The sequence below is a fragment of the Sorex fumeus genome, unplaced genomic scaffold, assembly GCF_029834395.1.
Source record: "Sorex fumeus unplaced genomic scaffold, SorFum_2.1 ptg000048l, whole genome shotgun sequence".
Classification (NCBI taxonomy): domain Eukaryota; kingdom Metazoa; phylum Chordata; class Mammalia; order Eulipotyphla; family Soricidae; genus Sorex; species Sorex fumeus.
In genome coordinates, this window is record NW_026606105.1 from 16,479,879 (window position 1) to 16,499,438 (window position 19,560).

Here is a 19,560-nt window from a genome sequence, read left to right on the forward strand (position 1 = left end):
ATAGAGTCAGGGTAAAAGTGTTTTAATGGACTCCCCTCAAGTTAAAGTCAAATTCAGGGTCGTGTTACATGCAGAAACTAGTTTTTTTTCCAACAAGAAAAGCACCAGGCTGTCCAAGATGGATACTGTTGGGCGGAAGAAGCATCTTCATTGAGATTGATGCTTAAAATTAGCCTCAGAGAAGCCTCACAGAGACTCTGTGCTGCTTTCATGAAAAGTGCTAAGTGAAGATTATAATATATTAGTAGGTACCTTAAGGCTCCAAGGCATCAAAATGGTGCCAATTTGAGATATTAAGTTGGGATGAATTTTTTTGAAACTATTTTGAAGACCTTTGACTTGCCTTAATGGTGCAGCTGGTAGTCAGCAATGGATGGGAACTAGCCATCCTTAGATGGGATTTGATCCTACACCTGGCATTATATGTACCACTCTATAAAGCTAGATGACCCCTGTCAACTGCATAGTGTGACTTTTCCTCTTTTGGTCTTTACTACCTCATTTTAAAAATTTTAGATTACCTTTATTTTGGGGGGTCCACACCTGGATGTTCTGGGGAGCTACCACCAATTGGTACTCAGGGGTCACTTCTAGTGGTTGGTGCTTGGGGGATCACATGGTGCCAATAATTGAACTTAAGGGCTCCTGCATGCTCCAGTTGCCACCCTATCTTTTCTCTTTGTTTTTTCAGGCACACCAGGAAGTGCTAGGGATTCTTTTACAGAATCATTGGTGAGGCACAACTATTTCCATTTTGAAAAGAATAGGCAGGTTGATATTCAAAAGACTAAGTGATCTTTAAAGATATCTTGAGGGTGCAGTTTCCCAAAATAGTTTCCTAAAGTAGTCTAACAGAGCACTTCCAAGACCCATATTTTAGCAGACCAAGATATCATTGGATATCTTCATGTCTCCCAAGATGTTCTACCTATTTAACTCTTCATACTGCTCTAGCCTCCCACCAACATTTAAGCTGGATGATTAAGTTTTCCCCCTACTTTTGTGCATTTATTTGGTTACCATCTTAACTGAGTTCTTTTTAGTTTTGTGGTCACACCCAGTGGTGTTCAGGGCTTACTCCTGGCCCTGCTCTCAGAGATCACTCCTGGTGGTGCTTGGGGACCATATGTAGTGCTGGGGATTGAACCTGGGTTAGCCATGTGCAAGGCAAGCACCCTACTCTCTGCTATTCTTCCAGTCCTAAACTGAGTTCTTAAAAAATTGTTTTAAACCATTTTAATTGAGGTAGCACTGTAGCACTGACTTCCCGTTGTCCATCAAGTTGCTCAACCGACCACCAGTGATGATTCCATTGTGAGACTTGTTGTTACTGTTTTTGGCATGTCAAATACGCCATGGGGAGCTTGCCAGGCTCTGCCATACGGGCAGGATACTCTCGGTAGCTTTCTGGGCTCTCCGAGAGGGATGGAGGAATCAAACCCAGTTTGGCCGCATGTGAGGCAAATGCCCTACCCACTGTGCTATTGGTTCAGCCCATTTAATTGAGGTACTGAGATAAACAGCTCTTTCAAGTCAGTCTAACAAACTTTGTTGAGGGAGATTGAGAATACACACAAGATACAATTGGGTGTTCTGTCTCTTTTTTTAGGCAACAACATAGCAAGATAAGGGTCACAGGAGTTCCCAGTAGTTTACCAATGATTGTGGAGCCTGATGAGGTAAGAAAAGGCATTGGTAAATATTCCTTTCTACACGTTCTTGGACATTTCTTAGAACACTTTAAGCTGGATCTCACAAAAATTCCTGATGAAAAACAAAAAGGTATCAAGATTTATGTGTAGTACATGGTTGATTTATCTAACTTTATATAAAAGACAGAGACAAATCAGCAAAAAAATATTGGGGAACCAGAAGCTGTCTGAGGGTGCAAGTGAATGCTAACCCTGACTTTCCTAACTTCTGCTCTCAGGATGCTTTTTAAGTTATGGTTGTTTCCCCACATTTATCATACACAAGTGAATTTCCCATCCTACCTCTTATTTATAAAGCCAGAGATAGTACAATTCAGCATAAGAAAACTAAAAACATTCCAATTTGGAAACTATTGGAAGCTAACCTGGAACTGGAGCAATACTTCAGAAAAATTCAAAAGCAAAAACACTTGCCCAGAGACTTTGCCTCCTGAAATTAATTTCTTAAATGTCCATAATGGAAAAAATCTTCATGTATCACCCCAAGTAATTTTTTCTAGATTTCTATGATTATAAATGTGTCATGTCTATGAACTAGGTTTGTCATAATATATTTTGATTTTGAACAAAGGAATTTTTGCTTTCCAAAAAGTAATAAAAGAACTGAATCTTTTTAAAAAATTTTTTATTTTTATTTTTGATAAATCACCATGGGATACAGTTACAGACTTAAAATCTTTTGTGCTTACATTTCAATAACTGCATCTTTAAATTGATCTCAAATTCCATCCTACCCTCTCTAGAGGAATATATGGCATGACTTTAATTCCCTTCCTGCTTCCCACCCACCCACCACCCCAGACCCCTGGGAAATGTCAAGTTCTGACTTTGCCTCCTGGAGTTCAACAATACCTCTCCTCTATCCATTATTCTGTTTCTTAAAATGTTCTTCTTGGGCAGAAGAGATAGTACAGGAATTTAGGTGCTTACCTTGCTTGTGGCTGACCCTGGTTTGATCTGCAGCCCTATGAATGGTTCGAGCACAGTCGGAAGTGATTTCAGAGCAGAGCCAGTAGTTGAGTTCTGGCTGGCGTGTCCCCCATACCTTGTCCACCAGTTCTCCCCACATTAAAAAAAAAGGTTTCCCTTCTTCATTGACTTTCTTGCTTTTTGCACCCCTTTAGTGCATGCTCTTTCTCTCAGAACCTTTTTTTTGTTGTTGTTTTTTGAGGCATGGAGGACTTTACAAATGTACAGGATTGAATCCCTCTCCTTCTATTTTCCTGGTTTCTGACAATGGGAAGCACAAGGGAGGTGCATCAGAGCTTTAATTCCTTGTGTCCTTACCTCTTTGATTTCTCTTTAGACAGCCTAAGGCCAAGTTAGAGGCCAACAAAGGAGATAAGAGAGACCCAGCAGCTCTACCATATGATAACTCATTCCATGCAACACACCAATGACCAGAATTAGTACCAACAGAAAAAAATGCAAAATGTTAGTGTTCAAAACCAGCACAGTTGGAAGCTTGCCACAAGTGTATGGGGGACAGAGGGCAGTTAGGATAGAGAAGGGACCAGTATGACACTAATAGTTGGAACTGATCACTCTGAACATGATTGATTCTGGACAAGAACTGAGTGCTGGAAGTAGGTAAAGGGATATGCATGATAACCTTTCAGTATCTGTATTGCAAACCATGATGCTGAGAGGGAGGGAGGGAAGGAGGGGAGAGAGAGAGAGAGAGAGAGAGAGAGAGAGAGAGAGAGAGAGAGAAAGTGTCTGCCATAGAGGTGGGTCAGGGAGGGGAGAGGGCAGGAGTGAAACTGGGGACACTGGTGGTAGGAAATGTACACTGGTAAAGGAATGGTGAAGGAAGCATTGTATGACTGAAACTCCAATCATGAACAACTTTGTAGCTGTGTATCTCATGGTGATACATTTAAAAAATAGATTAAGAAATGTTAGTGTGGTCCAAATTCAAGTGTGTGCGTGTATAATCTCCAGGCGGCTCTCCCCCTTGCCCCCCAGGTTCAGTAGTCTTGGGCCCATACCCAGCCAGGGTGTCCTGTGCCATGGGGCAGACGGCAGAGGAAACAATGGCCAAGCTGGTTGATTGATCAGTTGCCATTTATTCCATTCTCCCCACGCACCTGTTCCAGTCTCTCTAAGCCCCCCAATGTAGTTTCACACTGCCCCTCATTCCTGACTCCTCCTGTCTCATCTCTCCACACTCCATCTTGCAGCCTAGGCTCTCTCTCTCTCTCTCTCTCTCTCTCTCTCTCTCTCTCTCTCTCTCTCTCTTCTCTCTTTCTCTCTCTCTCTTTCTCTCTCTCCATATGCCTGCTCCTGTATTATTCTTCTACATTCTTCTCTCTCTGTGCCCCTTGCTAGACTCTCTGTGCTCCAACTTGCTGCCCTGCTCTCTCTCTTATCTCTCCAACCCCCTTTGTCTGGGACTAAAAAATGCTACACCCAGTCAGGTAGCAAAGTTAACATAAGAAAGGCCTTCCTGACCGCCCATCGGGTTCAAGGGCCAAAACACCACCTAGGAAACACCACCTAGGGGCAGGCCGGTTTCTCTTCTTAGTTCAATAACTTAATTAACATCTTGATTCTGCTTCTTAATATTATTTTGTATGAGCACAGTAAGAGATACATTGAGCTTGTAGGAGACTACAGTGCTCTGGACGAATTAATCATTCCAAACCCCAGCAGGGTCCGAATCTAGTTATTGCTTTTTGGATCATGACAGCATTTGTCCATCACCCAGCTCCTAACTTATAGTTAAGCACTATGGTACTTTGACCAGGGTAACACATACCTCACCACTTGTCCTGGGTCCATCCAGTCCCTCGTAGGAACCCTCTCTGGGGGTGATAGGAAGTAATGGCAACTGAGGCTTGGGTTGAGAGAACAGATGTCTAGGAGGTAGATATCATTCAGAGTCAGTTGACTCCCAAATTACAAAAGCATAGCAGTAACTGTTTTCTTGTGTCCATACAAAAAGGACATTGCTCAGAATTAACTATGCAAAAGACTTAAGGAGAAGAGAAAAACAATATTTACAAGTCAACAGAACATAAAGAAAGAAGTTACAAATAAACACAAAGGAGTGGGAGCACTGTGATGGGAGTAACCCAACAAACCTAAACTCCTTGTACCGAGGCAGAAAGGACAAACCAATGTTATCCTTCATGTATGTATTACATCTCTGGAAGAATCTAAGATTTCAGATTATTGACAAAATGCACAATGCCATGCCATTCCTCTGCAAACATGTCTGCTGCATTCTGCTTAGGTGGCCGTGATCCGCAGGGCTTCTATTTGCACCCTTTAGAGCATCACCCCTTGGTATTTCCTTTCTCCTTCAGGTTGTCCCCCTCCTTGTTGATTTTCCCTTGCCTCCACTCTGCCAGAAACTAAAAAGGCAGAGGAAAAGGCAGGAGTCCTCGGAGTAACTAATCGCCCAATAAACTTGGCCATTGCCCCTGAGTCCCCTCCTAACGAAACTGCTTGGCTTGGTATTTCACAAAGGTGGTTCCCATTTCTGGGAACCAACTTCTGTGTCAGGATGCTTCGGAAATGAGCTCTCCTTGTGGCAAGAGACTCCCAAAGGAGATGTGGAGCCCAGTGTTTTCTCCCAACTTAGTCCTTAACTTGAATCAGATACCCATTTGTCAGGTTATGGGGAAAGATGGAATACTTTCATTTTACAAACGCAATTTGAACACTAATTTGAATTAATTGTCTCTAGGTCTCTGACATGTATAGACAATCGAAATTTGTTCTTAAGAACCTTCGCTATTACACAGTCCATCCAAACTTGGTAAGTGGAAAAAACAATCCCCACAAGATCCGCACCGGCCAGTTTCAGCGGACCAGGCAGCAACTCACCTTAGAGGATTCCAGCAGCCTCCAAGCGCCACCACCCAGCTTATGTAACTGCATATGCTCCTAGGACAGAGGCAGTACTGTCCCGGGACACCAGGCTGGGAATGGAGGAACTGAAGGAGGAGTGGGGAGCTAGATCCCTGCTACTCACATCCACAAGCATCTGATGCCTGCCCTCCCCAATCTTCTGCCTTCTTCCTTTAACAGAAAGACCAGTTTCGTGAGGGGGCCGTGCCTTCTCCCATCCACACCTCAGTTGGCACGCTGCCTTCTGAGCACTGGGCTTGATTCTGCAGAGTCATGTGCCTAGATCTGTGGTTGAGAAGTCCTGGGATAAAGTCCCCTCAGACACCCAAGAAGCCAGGAGATGGGGTGTCTGGCTGTTCCTCCCGGCTGCCCCTCCTTGAGGCACAGAGGAAGCCTTCAAGCAGAGACTTCTCTTGGTGCCCACTATGTTGAGCTTTATGTCAGCTTTTCTCTAAAGACCAAAGTCATCTTCCTTTGATTGTGGAAAGCTCTCCAGCTCATTTCGTTTCGTTTTCTTTTTTTTTTTTTTGAAAAAAAATTTTTTTTTTGGTCTTTCCAAGTCTAGCTCCTTGTATTTCACTATTTACCAAAGCGGAGTGATCCTGGGGCAAGGGGATGTGGTAGTGGGGGTGGGGGGTTGTGCTGGTCAGTCCATTGTAACTTGGGGTGGAATGGGGGAGAGGTTCTGTTTGTTTCTGTAAAGAAGCTAGATTTCCAGCTGGGCCCTGATTTTTTTTTTCTGAGAAGGGGGTGGTAAGCCAAATAAATGCCTGGTACCTCTGGTGTAAGTGCCGGTCTACTTGCTAAGGAGAGAAGGCACAGACAGCTTCCACCATTTTCTGTGAAACAAATTTCAGAGCAGATGTGTCTGGCTCCTGCCCAGTCCCTCTCCCTGCCCTCTGGAGGTGAAAGATGAACCAACTGATGTCTTTGTCTTCTCTTGATCTTATCCCTTTGTCTCTCTGGAAACTTTTTTGTCTGCTCAGGCCCGCTACTATGAGCCTTTGAAGCCCACGGCACTGCAGAAATACCTATATCAACACAAGAAAATCCAAAGCTTCTTGTTAAAAGTAGCAGAGTATGATCTGGATAAGACCTTACTGATTCTGACCAACAATCCACTTCCCTGTCCCTTTAATCAACAAGAAGAGGACAGGGCACCCAAATACTTTTCCAAGGAGTTTCTGCTCCAGGTAAGGCACCTGGGGAAGTGTCCCGGCATCCCAGGTAAGGAACTAGAAGAACTAGGAGTCAGCTCGAAGAATGGTGCTAACAGAACATGGAGGATGACTTTCAGGAGCCAACATGTCATTCTTTGCTATATATTTCATAAAACAGAATCTGGAGTTCCTTGGAAATACTCAGAACCAGAGTTGTCCAAAGGCAACATTGAATTAAATGTCCCAGAATTTCATTGCACAAAGAAAAGGGGGCCTTGATTATAAATGGTTCCTTTGGGGGCAAAGATAATTTGTTATTAATGAAAGCTAAAGTACCATGGGCTTTATAGTGGAGTATAAATTAATAAAGGAATCTGGGGTGTGGGTTAGCAGTAGAGTATTTACCTTGCATGTGTGTGTCCCTGGGATCCATTCCTGGCACCATAGAAAATTAAGTCAGTAAAGGGTAAGTCAGAAAATGAGGACCTAAGAAAAAGAAATGAATAAATGGGAAAGGAGTGAAGAGTTAACATTTTGCACACATTGCTTTTGCCGGGAGAAGGGAAGTGGGACGGAGGAGATAATTCACTGCCATGACAGTCTTTTGTACCCTCAGGAAGTTCAATTCCGCAAAGAATTGCTCAACAAGAACTTAGCTAGGGACTGAAATATAAAGATGACTGATTGCAAGATAGTTTCTACCTTCAAGGAACTTGGAATCTAATGAGAGAGACACATCAGTAAATGAGATGTGTAAAAGTAATTATATCAGGATATGTGAATAAAGAGAATTCACAGAATGTAGAACTGGTATTCAGTAGGTAAAATTTTCTCTTGGTGAAATGAAAGTAAATAGGAAATCCCTGTAGAAGAGGTGACTCTGAAGCAAGAAGTGTGAGTGTATTACAACTGAGGATGACGCCAAAGACCTGAACAGGTGAGATATAAGGTCCATGAGAGAAAGGTAAAAGAGTAAGTAGCGGGGAGCCAGAGCCATAGTAAAGCAGGGAGGGCCTTGCCTTGCACACAGTCGGTCTGGGTTTGATCCCTGGCATCCCACATGGTTCCCTGAACACCACCAGGAGTGATTACTGAGTACAGAGCCAGGAGTAGCTCCTGAGTACCACCAGGTGAGCCCCCCCCCCAAAACAAAACAAAACAAACAAGTAGGCAGGGAGTTGGGGATCAGTAGTAGACCACTTGCCTTGCATATGTGAAGTCATGGGGTCAATCTCTAGCACATACAAGTGGGGGGGGGGGCGGGGGAGCAGGAGAGAAAGCATTTTTGGAGGTTAGGAGAAAAATATGCATTAATTGTGAGACAAAAAAAAATCAGAAAAAATAGTTATAATATTACTAAAAGAGTTAAGATGAGATTCTGAGGAATTGAACTAAATAATTGGCAGAGGAAGTAAAGACTACCATTTCAGAGATATTGAGAATCAGGATCTTAAAAAGATCTTGACAACCTTGAGAGATGGATTGACATAGTAAGATTTATCTCTAAGTGAAGGTATAAACTAATGTATCTACTTATGATGGGCTGGAATGATAGCACAGTGGATAGGGCATTTGCCTTGCATGTGGCCAACCCAGGTTCGATTCCTCCACCCCTCTTGGAGCACCCAGCAAGCTACCGAGAGTATCCTGCCCACACGACAAAGCCTGGCAAGCTACCTGTGATGTATTCGATATGCCAAAAACAGTAACAACAAGTCTTACAATGGAGACGATACTGGTGCCCGCTTGAGCAAATCGATGAACAGTGGGAGGACAGTGCTACAGTGCCTACTTATGATAGAAATTTAATCCTGGTTATGAAATAGTCCCAACACAGATCCATAGACTAAAAAGACGTGAATTTGGAATTAGTATTTCTTTAGTGCTTGATGGTTGACAGGATCCTCCCAAATGGAAAATTTAAAAAATGCTACTAGCCAGTAGTATATGCTGAAGAAAAGATTAATTGATTTGTTGTCTGTGGTCTGTTGGAATTTGTCTTGAGTGTGAACATCAGGGGTGTTTTGTTGAGGTGCGGGTGATGTATGCTGAAGGGGCACGTGCCAGACTAGTATTGTCCTGCTCAAGAGAGAGAAGGAAATAGAAGAATATCGTGTAATCTTCTTTCAGAAGAGCTTTCTTCCAACAGCTGCCTCTTCATGAACTTTCCAGATCATAGGGAATATCTGCTAGGAATGTTATGAGAGTAACATTGTGATTGACCTTTAAGAAGCTTTCTGGAAATCTCTGATTTTATGATCTTTGGTACTTATGTGATTATTATCCCACAAAACATTCCATTTTGTGGATTTTTGACTCCAGGTCTTATATCCATAAGCAAATTGTGGTAACAGCCCAATTAGTAGAGTAAAGGTTGTCAAAGATTGGCACTGTAATATCACAAAATCACAAATCATCCTGTTATTCGTCAATTGCCTCGAGCAGGCCCCAGTAACGTCTCCTTCATCCTAGCCCTGAGATTATATTCAAGGCTCTTTAGGAGAATGAGACCCATCATTGTTACTGGTATTTGGCATATTGGGTACGCCAAGGGGAGTTTGCCAGACTCTGCCCTGTGGGCAGGCTATATTCGGTAACCTGCCAGTTTGTCCAAAGTAGTAACGAGATAATAAAATGTCATAATAAGATAAGATGTCGCGGCCGCGCAGTTCTGTGAGCTGGTTTTTATAGTCCCTGAGTCTTGGCCGCTGATGGGATTACACGGCGCCAGGGGGCCAGTTGGTGGGTGTGACCCCCGCCTACTGGAGTTTGGAGAATCTGGGTGGAGGATGCTCGGCCCCAATCCGAGTAGGCTTGGAGATCTTGGCCCCGGAACCCGCGTGGCTTTGTCCCTCTGCCAGTACCTTCATGTGTGCGGAGAGTGGTCTCAGCATGGTGGTGGCTGGTGCTGGAGGTCATTGGCTGCTGGAGCCCTGGTGGGGGCGGGGAGGAAAGCTCAACCCGTTCCCCTCCAAGGGGTTCTGGCGAGCGAGGACAGTCAGGCACGGGGGCAGAAGACTGCACTCTTCTCTTCCGGGAGCTGGTTTTTATAGTCTCTGAGTCTTGGCCGTTGATGGGATTACATGGCGCCAGTAATATATCAGTGACTAAATCAAAGTCCCTTTTTTGTTTGTTTGTCATTGTTTGTTTGGTTTTTAGGCCAGACTTGGCTGTACTCAGGACTTCCTCCTGTCTCTATAGTCAGAGATCTCTCCTGGCGGGCCCAGGAGACTCATCATATGTGGTGCCTGGTGACTGAATCTGGGTCAGCTGTGTACAAGACAAGCATCCTGTCCACTGTACTATTGCTCTGACCTTTTTTTAAAAAATCAGAATCTTTGGTTTAACTCTAGAGAGGCAAACAGATACCTAGTAAATGATCACATCACTATCACTATCACCCTGTTGTTCATCGATTTGCTCGAGTAGGCGCCAATAATGTCTCCATTCATCCCTGTCACACAGAGTCAGGGGAATGAGGATCATCATTGATACTGTTTTTGGCATATCGAGTATGCCACGGGTAGTTTACCAGGCTCTGCCATGTGAGATCATATAGATAATACATAATGTGACAAGGTCCCTGACAAAGAAAACTGGGGCTGGCAGATAATGTGTATATGTAGTGATTTTTAATAGTGTAGTTTGTTAAATAGCATCAAAAGGTGCTGCTATTTAAATAGACAATGGAATGGGAAGTATTATGCAGTTGCTGCATCTAACATATTTTGCTTTCAATGCATTGGGAAAAATATAAATTGTAACTTTCTCATGTGAGAAAGAGTTCCATGAGATAAATCAGGGGGAACTGGGAAACCAAGATCATACTATATGATTAAATGCTCAAAGTGTTTGATCCTGGAAGAGCGTAAGTTTAAGAAGAATGAGACAGTTATCACATTCCAAATAGATTCTGTGGAGATCCACTGGATTGGATCACAGTTTGGACTTAGAAATTGTAGTGAAGTAGTTTTCAGCTGATCCAAGATGAAAAAGCTTAGGGTTTTTAGGTATAGGACAATTGAGTATTTGATAGGATATTATGAGGGTGGGCTGAGAGTAAGTGGATGGCAGGAAAAGGGCTGAAGCATAGCGGTAGGGTGTTGGCCTTGCATGCGGCCGGCCCAGCCGACTCGGGTTCGATTACTCCACCCCTCTCGGAGAGCCTGGCAAGCTACCGAGAGTATCTCGTCTGCATGGCAAAGCCTGGCAAGCTACCCGTGACATATTCAATATGCCAAACACAGTAACAAGAAGTCTCACAATAGAGACGTTACTGGGCCTGCTCAAGCAAATCGATGAAGAATGGGAGGACAGTGCTACCAGTGGTGCTACCAGTGGACAGTTATGAGGGTAACATTGTGAATGATCTTTAAGAACCTTTCTGAAAATCTCTGGTTCTATAATCTTTTGTACTTATGTGATTCACTTAATCACTTAACTTCCCGTTAGTCGTCGATTTGCTCGAGCGGGCGCCAGTAACGTCTCCATTTGTTCCCTGTCGCGTGCTAGTATAGCCCAATGGCATCTGTTCGCTCTGGGAACATGAAGAGCCTCAAACCGATCGTTCATGATCTTCACGAAGAAGTCTGACCATCTGGTAGGTGGGCGGCCACGCGGTCTTTTGACATCCCATGGAATCCAGTCAGTAGCAGCTCTAGTCCAGCAGTCGTCTTTAAATCTCATTACGTGACCAGCCCATCTGATTTTTGACACCTTGGCAAATGAGACAGCGTCCCTGATTCTTTTTTTTTTCCCCTTTATTTTATTTTATTTTATTTTTTTTTACAGTTGTAGATTTACAATTTTTTGTGCTTTGGTTTCAATTATACAATGATCAGATACCCATCCCTCCACCAGTGCCCATTTTCCACCACCATGGATAATATCCCTCCCACCCCCATCCCCCCATCCCCCCTGTCTCTGTGGCAGGGCAATCCCCTGTGTTCTCTCTCTCCTTTGGGGTGTTGTGGTCTGCAAAAGAGGCATTGAGTGGCAAACATGTTCAGTCCATAGTCTACTATCGACATGCATCTCCCCTCCTGGGAGGATCCTCCAAACATCCTTTATTTGGTGCTCCCTTCTCTATCTGAACTGCCCTTTCCTCTAGGATACCCGGCTGGCCTCTAAGTTATGGAGTAATCCTCCTGGTGCTGATCTCAGCTATTCTTGGGTATTAATCTCATACTTTGTTACTTTATATCCCCCAGATGAATGCAATCTTTCTATGTCTATCCCTCTCTTTCTGACTCATTTCACTTAGCATGATACTTTCCATATTGTACCACTTGTATGTAAATTTCATGACTTCATCTTTTCTAACAGCTACATAGTACTCCATTGTGTAGATGTACCAAAGTTTCTTTAACCAGTCATCTGTTCTTGGGCATTCAGGTTTCTTCCAGTTTCTGGCTATTGTAAAGAGTGCTGCAATGAACAAACAAGTGCAGATGTCACTTCGACTATACATTTTTGCCTCTCTGGGATATATTCCCAGGAGTGGTATTGCTGGGTCAAATGGGAGCTCAATTTCTAATTTTTTGAGAATCGTCCATACTGTTTTCCAGAAGGGCTGAACCAGTGGACATTCCCACCAACAGTGAAGGAGTGTCCCTTTCTCGCCACATCCACGCCAGCATCGGTTGCTTTTGTTCTTTTGAATGTGGGCCAGTCTCTGAGGTGTGAGATGGTATCTCATTGTAGTTTTGATCTGCATCTCCCTGATGATTAATGATGTAGAGCATTTTCTCATGTGCATTTTTGCCATTCGGATTTCTTCTTTGAGAAAGTTTCTGTTCATTTCATTGCCCCATTTTTGGATGGGGTTGGATGTTTTCTTCTTGTGGAGTTTAACCAGTATTTTGTATATCTTGGATATCAACCCCTTGTCAGATGTTTATTCGGTGAATATCCTTTCCCATTCTGTAGACTGTCTTTGTATTTTGGTCACTGTTTCTTTGGAGGTACAGAAGCTTCTTAGTTTAAGATAGTCCCATTTATCTATCTCTGTTTTCACTTGCTCGGCCAGTCGTCCCTGATTCTTGATCGTCGACGGATGTTGGAACTCCGGATTTTTTCTCTCATTTGAGTGAAACGTGATATTCCAAGCATAGCTCTTTCTATTCTTCTTTGGGAGACCTGAATAGCGTTCTCATCCTGTTCGCGTAGGGCCCAGGTCTCTGAGGCATATGTTAATGCAGGAAGAACAGTGGAATCAAAGAGATGTGCCTGGAGCCGGAGGTTCTTCGTCCTCTTAGCTATTTCTTCGATGTTCTTGAAGGCGTTCCAAGCCGCTCTCTTCCTCCTGCGCAGCTCGGGTGCCAGGTCATTTGTCATGTTGACCTCTCGACCTAGGTACACATAGCTGTTGCATTCGGAGATGGTCGTTCCGTTGAGGGCGAATGGGGCATCAGGAACGAGGCTGTTTCTCATGAGTATTGTCTTCGTAAGATTCAGCTGTAGTCCTACCTTTCCACACTCACGGTCAAAGTCGGCCAGCATTTGTGCTGCTTGGCTGATGTTTGGTGTTATTAAAATAATGTCATCAGCAAAGTGGAGGTGGTGTAATTGCCGACCATCTATCTTCACTCTTCCCATTCCAGTCGTCGCATGATGTTCTCGAGGGTGGCACTGAAGAGTTTCGGTGAAATGGTATCACCCTGCTGAACCCCTCTCTTGACATCAATGATCACTTCTTTGTAGAATGGTGAGATCCTGGTAGTGAATCCGCAATACAGCTCACGGAGGATCTTGATGTAACTACAACTGGTCTCATTCACTTATGTGATTATTACCTCACAAAGCATTCCATTTTGTGGATTTTTGACTCCAGACAGTTTAATAAGGATGGAAGGTAGAGTCCTAGGGACCTATTTCTAAATTTATTTATCATCACATATTTGGTTTCCTAGGCAATTCAAAGATGAAATGCACCATCTTGAAACTGGATAAATTCCTTTGCAATTCACTCAAAAGGTCCACTGAACAAGTTTAGTCAATTAGGGAACTAATCACCCAAGGGGGCAAAGAACTAACTAGATGTTAGCCCTCTCAGGGAACTGTGTTCTTTTCTTTAAGCCTCTGACAGGTTTGGGGCATCAAATTAGGGTAATTGGAACTTAGTTGAGCAACGTTGTCCAGCTTTTAAATCCCAAGTGACTTCAGTGTACTTTGATGAACTCTTCTTTCCTCTGTTGCAGAAAATTGAACACCCCGAAGGCCCTGAACGTATCTGCTTACCCCCGATGCCCTCAAAAAAACAATTAAGATCTAGACTGAAATCTCCTTTCCCATTGACACTGCTGGAGGACCCCAACCTGGAGCAATGGTTTAGGTGAAGTGGTGACTCTTGTACTTCTTTTCCTTCCTCTCTTTTCCTGATTCACCTTATTTTCTCTTTTCAGTATGATTTGGTAGCAGGGAAAGTCACCTGTAAGATTATTACTACAGATTCCTTATCTGATTCCCAGCCTCACTTACGCCCTAATGAAACAGTGATAGGAAACTAACGTTTTTCACAGCCAGTGATTCTCAAGAGCAAAGAGGAGATTCTGAAGGTCTACGCTTTGAAGAAACAAATTCTCCAGTGCTTTTAAGGATTGTGGCATGGGCACAAGATGCTGAGATTTACTCAGACACTCGTTATCACAGTAGCCTGTGTCTAGTTTGGAGAGGAGATTCTAGAATTCCTTTGGAAGTTTACGGTATTTAGTTCTAAAAGTCTCTTTTGCCACTAAGTAGTATTCTCACTCTGCTGGTGGACATCCTCTAGTAATTGTCCTTTCTTCTCCCCCGAGGATCTGGGTACTGATGACTGTTCAGTGGCTATTTCCGCTAAACCCCCATGGTCTAGAACCCACTAAAAGAACTTTTTTTTTAAGGTTTTCCACAAGCAAAGATTTCAAGAGTGAAGGGAAATATTCAAAGCTGTATGCTTTGAGGAAACAGAAACGTATGTACCCACAGCTTAACTTTTCTCCAGTCTACACCAGAGATATGAAGAAGGATGGTAAGTTCCTTTAAGGGGATGGCTAACAGAACTAAGAGGCGGGAAGGAGGGGATGAGAGATGAGAGCAATCAATATTTCTCTCATGGTTCTAAAGAACATTTCCCCTTGTAGCATTAAACTTAAAACTGATAGCAGACTGGAGAGAGAGTAGAGGGATTAAGGTGTTGTGTTTGTCTTACATGAAGCTGAGTCTTGTTCAATCCCCAGCACCACATAATGGTTTTCTGAGCACTACCAGAAATGACCCTCTCAGCACAGAGCCAGTAGACCCTGAGCTTCTCCAAATGTGGCCCCAAACCACCTCCCCCGAGACACCAAAAACTGAGAGGCCCAAGTAATGCTAGGCTTTGGCCCCTGTTTACATCCTCAGGCTTCAAGAAAGTTCTGGCATATTGTTTCCAAATTATATGACCTACTATGATAGCACAGCAGGTAGGGCATTTGCCTTGAATGTGGCTGATAAGGCCGACCCGGCTTCGATTCCTCTGCCCCTCTTGGAGAGCCCAGCAAGCTATCGAGAGTATCTTGCCTGCATGGCAAAGCCTGGCAAGCTACCTGTGACATATTCGATATGCCAAACACAATAACAATAAGTCTCACGATGGAGACATTCCTGGGCCTGCTCAAGCAAATCAATGAACAACGTGAGGACAGTGCCAGTGACAGTGACTACTTTAATATTTTTTTCATGTTGATGTCCTATTTGTCATATTAAATTCTTAGTGATTTTGTTGATACCAGGGGTTAAGTATAAAATTATGTTTTTTTTCTCCCTGCCATGTTATCAGATTCATAGTACTTCCATTAAAAATGTTTGTTACCTAAAACTGACCATTAGGAAGCTTCTTCCACTTTAAAGAAGTGGAATGACCGAAGGATGATAAGTCCTTCGTAAGTCCTGTGTGTTCTCATCCTGTAAGATCTTGAGTCTTTTTAGAGAGTAAAAGGGGTTTGGGATAAGGCTTTATGGAAGACAGTACAACAAGTTTGCCCCTCACAAAATAGTCTGTTAACCACGTTTGCTTTTTTTTTAATATTTATTTTTTTACAGACCTACACATTTTTTATTATATTTCAAACAATGTTCAAGTATCCATCCCTCCACCAGTGCCCATTCTCCACCACCAATGTTCCCAGTGTCCCTCCCACCACCCTCACCCCTTCCCACCCTTTGCCTCTGTGGCAGACACCTTCCCTCTTTCTCTCTCTCCTTTTGGGTGTTATAGAATGCAATATATGCACTAAGCAGTCATCATATTTGGTCAATAGTCTACTTTCATTATGCATCTACCATCCCGAGCGAACCCCTCTAACCATCATTTACTTAGTGTTAACCACGTTTTTGAGGAGCCTATGAAGTGTTGGACTCTTCAGCACAATAGCACTTTTTAAAAAAAATTTTATTAGTGAAACACCAGTTGTAGATTTACAAATTTTTGTGCTTGGGTTTCGACCATACAATGATCAAATACCCATCCCTCCACCAGTGCCCACTTTCCACCACCATGGATCCCAGTATCCCTCCCACACTCATCCCCCCCACCATCCCACCCTGCCTCTGTGGCAGGGCATTCCCTTTTGTTCTCTCTCTCCTTTTGGGTGTTGTGGTCTGCAAAAGAGGCACATTGAGTGACAATCATGTTCAGTCCATAGTCTACTTTCAATATGCATCTCCCCTCCTGGGAGCATCCTCCAAACACCCTTTATTTGGTGCTCCCTTCTCTATCTGAGCTGCCCTTTCCCCTATAATGCCCGGCTGGTCTCTAAGCTATGGAGTAATCCTCCTGGTACTGATCTCGGCTATTCTTGGGTATTAATCTCCTATTTTGTTACTTTATATCCCCCAGATGAATGCAATCTTTTTATGTCTATCCCTCTCTTTCTGACTCATTTCGCTTAGCATGATACTTTCCATGTAGTACCACTTGTATGTAAATTTCATGACTTCATCTTTTCTAACAGACAATAGTACTTTCATTGTGGATGATGGTTGGAGGAAATCTCAAAGGATTTTCTAAATTATGCAAATAAGGATTTGAGTTTTATCCCACTGATGTTTGGGACACACTGAAGGATTTTAGAGCACTGGCTATACCTTTGTGTATTCGTATTCAGAGTGTAATGCCAGAGTCCCTAGACCTCCCTGGTTCATAGACCCAAGATAAGGTTCATTTCTTCTCTGGTGTATCCATGCTCAAGCAATTTTGGAATCTTCCTGAGGTTTGCTTACCTGCTCTACAGGGCCATTCTAATGATTACTTAATAGTTCTGCCAGCCAGTGGCAGCTCAGTTACAAGGCACAGCAAGGAGGCCCTATTATTCCTTAACTGGCTTCTTCAGGCTTCTGGTTCCTCCTATACCTTTTGGATACCCTAACCCTAACCTACCTACTTCCCTGCATCACTCTCCACAGACAATTAAAACCAAAATGTAAAGCACATCTTCATAGCCATTAAGAACCATTTTTTTTAAAATGGTAGAAAGCCATTTAAAAATAAGACCCTAAAGACCAAACTTCAAACTCACCTTCAGTTCCTCCAAGCCTGCCAATGTGCAGTATCCCGCAAACTAACCATTCCTGGGAACTACCTGGGTGGGGGCTTCCAATACCCCTGCCCCAAAGAAGGGGAAGAGTTAGGGATGTTCTTTTCCCAGAGCCTGTTCATTTTCAGCTCCAGAATAAATGAGAATTTCTGTTTCTTCCTAGGGAAACTTTACCTGGAAAGTAAGGTGTGAACTCTGTAAGCTAGATAAGGCAAACACAATAGTTAATAATGCATTTAATAAAGTTGGAGTTTTGTCCAAAATGATCCCACATGTAAATGCTTAAAGGGAGAAAGAATTTCTGAAGAATCTAGAATCTAATCTAGAATACAATTTCTCTAAATTTTCAAGAACACAATTCTATCAAAGATACATGCAATTCACCTTTCTAAACTTAACATTTAATACCTAGGTTTGCAGCAGTCATTAGATGTATGGTGGTTTTAGAACTTCCTTCAAGAAAAATGACAGCATACTTGCTCCACTAATTATGTAAAGGGCCCAGGGGTGGGAAAGATAGTACAGAGGATAAGGCACTTGCCAGGGAGGTGATCATCTCAGATTTCCTTTCTCACACCACATAGTCCCCACCCACCCACCCAAACACTGCCAGGAGTAAGCCCTAAGCACTCCTGGGTGCCCTCCCTAAATAAATAAATTAAGGGGCCATCATGATGCTTTTCCTAAGTAAAAACAATCTGTTATAAAAGAGACACAATGCCACTTTAAAGCAAAAGACTTTTAGGAACTCCTTCTGCCATTAATGTTCCATGTTTACAAGGTGGACAAATAAAGATTATAGGTTAGTTTAGTTGGCGGCTAATTTGGTTTCTTATGAATATTACAAGAGACAGATGACAGGACCGCAACTCAGGTGATGGTGGTAGGAACAAAGAACGAGATTCAGAGGATGTGTATATGGCTTAATGCCACAAGAAAGTGAGAAAGGGCTGGAGCTATAGTACAGTGGATGGAGTGCTTGCCTCACACATGGGCAATCCAGGGTCCATTCCCACACTACATAGGGTCCCTCAAGCCCTTCAAGAGTGGTTCCTTAGCCCCAAGTCAGGAGAAAGCCCTGAGCACTGCTGGCTTGTTCCAAAACAAACAAAAAAGCAAGGCAGCAAGAAAGCTTGGATCCACATATTTTTGACAGTGATGACTTAAAGCCAAAGGTACAAATAGCTGCTTAAGGGGGCTGAGCAACTTATAGTGAGTAGGGTGTTTGTCTTGTACTCCATCGACCTGGATTTGATCACTAGCATCCCATATGGTCCCTCCTGAGTGCAAACCAGGAGTATCCCCTGGGCATCTCCAGGTGAAACCCTCCGAGCCCCCAAACACACACAGCTTCTAAGTTACATGTGAAAACCGGGGGTCTGAAAGCCAATAAATATGCTCTTTAAGAAAAAGCTAAGAGTGGCGCCTACACAGATAAATGCGTTTTAATTTCATCAGTTAGTTATCAATTTGGTTACACAGGGAATCATTAAAAGACGTGGCATTAAAATGAGGACCCTGAACTAGTTCTGTTTCTTAACATTGGCTTTTCAAGAAAGAAAAAGATCATGATCAAAATCTATCCTTTTACCAAAATAACTAAAAAAAAAAAAAAAAGAACCAAAAAAAAAAAAAAAAAGAACCAAAAAAAAAAAAAAAAGAGAAACGGGGAATGAATGGTAGTTTCACGTTCCCGTGATCCCAAAGCTATTCTTGAACTAAATAAAAAGACCAACTTCCTGGGCGATACATCCATCCCCTTGGGTCTCTTTCCCGCGCCTCACATTAAAGTCATCGTCTGGAAATTGCACATTCACCAAGGTGCCCTGTGCTTCCCGGCAGGTCCCACGATGCCAAGGAAGGAGAAGTCGACCAGCCGGATGCGCTGGGAACCACTAACGCTTTCAGAGCTCCAGAGGGCGTTGCCCATCAAGGCCGCGCTCGGGGAGAGGGCCTTTCGCAACGGAAGGGTCCAGCAGTGGATCGTTAAATGACCAGCCCCCGTGAGGCACCCAGAGTCGGCTAGGCCGGTGGAAACCGCCACGGAGGGCGTGCTGATGAAATAAAAAGGACACTTCGCCTGCTCCGGACCTTGCTCTCGGCGGGGACGGGGCTGGCGGGCCGGGTGGGCAGGAGAGCGAGCCCCGGAGCGCGCTTCAGTCGCCGCAGGGGCGGGACCGCGGCTCCCGGGGGCGCGGCTCGGGCCCCGCCTCCGTCCCCGCCGGGAGGGGGCGGGGCGGGAAGGGGGCGTGGCCTCGCCCCCCAGGGGCCGGAGAG

The 19,560-nt window shown here is 43.7% G+C and overlaps 1 protein-coding gene across 1 annotated transcript; it reads left to right on the forward strand.

Annotated features, from left to right (window-relative positions):
- Positions 1–1,658: 1,658 nt before the first annotated feature.
- Positions 1,659–19,277, forward strand: TSGA13 (testis specific 13). Its single transcript, XM_056123980.1, has 8 exons — positions 1,659–1,679; positions 5,407–5,478; positions 6,557–6,763; positions 9,231–9,249; positions 13,949–14,063; positions 14,611–14,738; positions 17,447–17,464; positions 19,126–19,277. The coding sequence occupies exons 1-8, from the start codon at positions 1,659–1,661 to the stop codon at positions 19,275–19,277; spliced, it is 732 nt and encodes a 243-aa protein (XP_055979955.1).
- Positions 19,278–19,560: the final 283 nt, after the last annotated feature.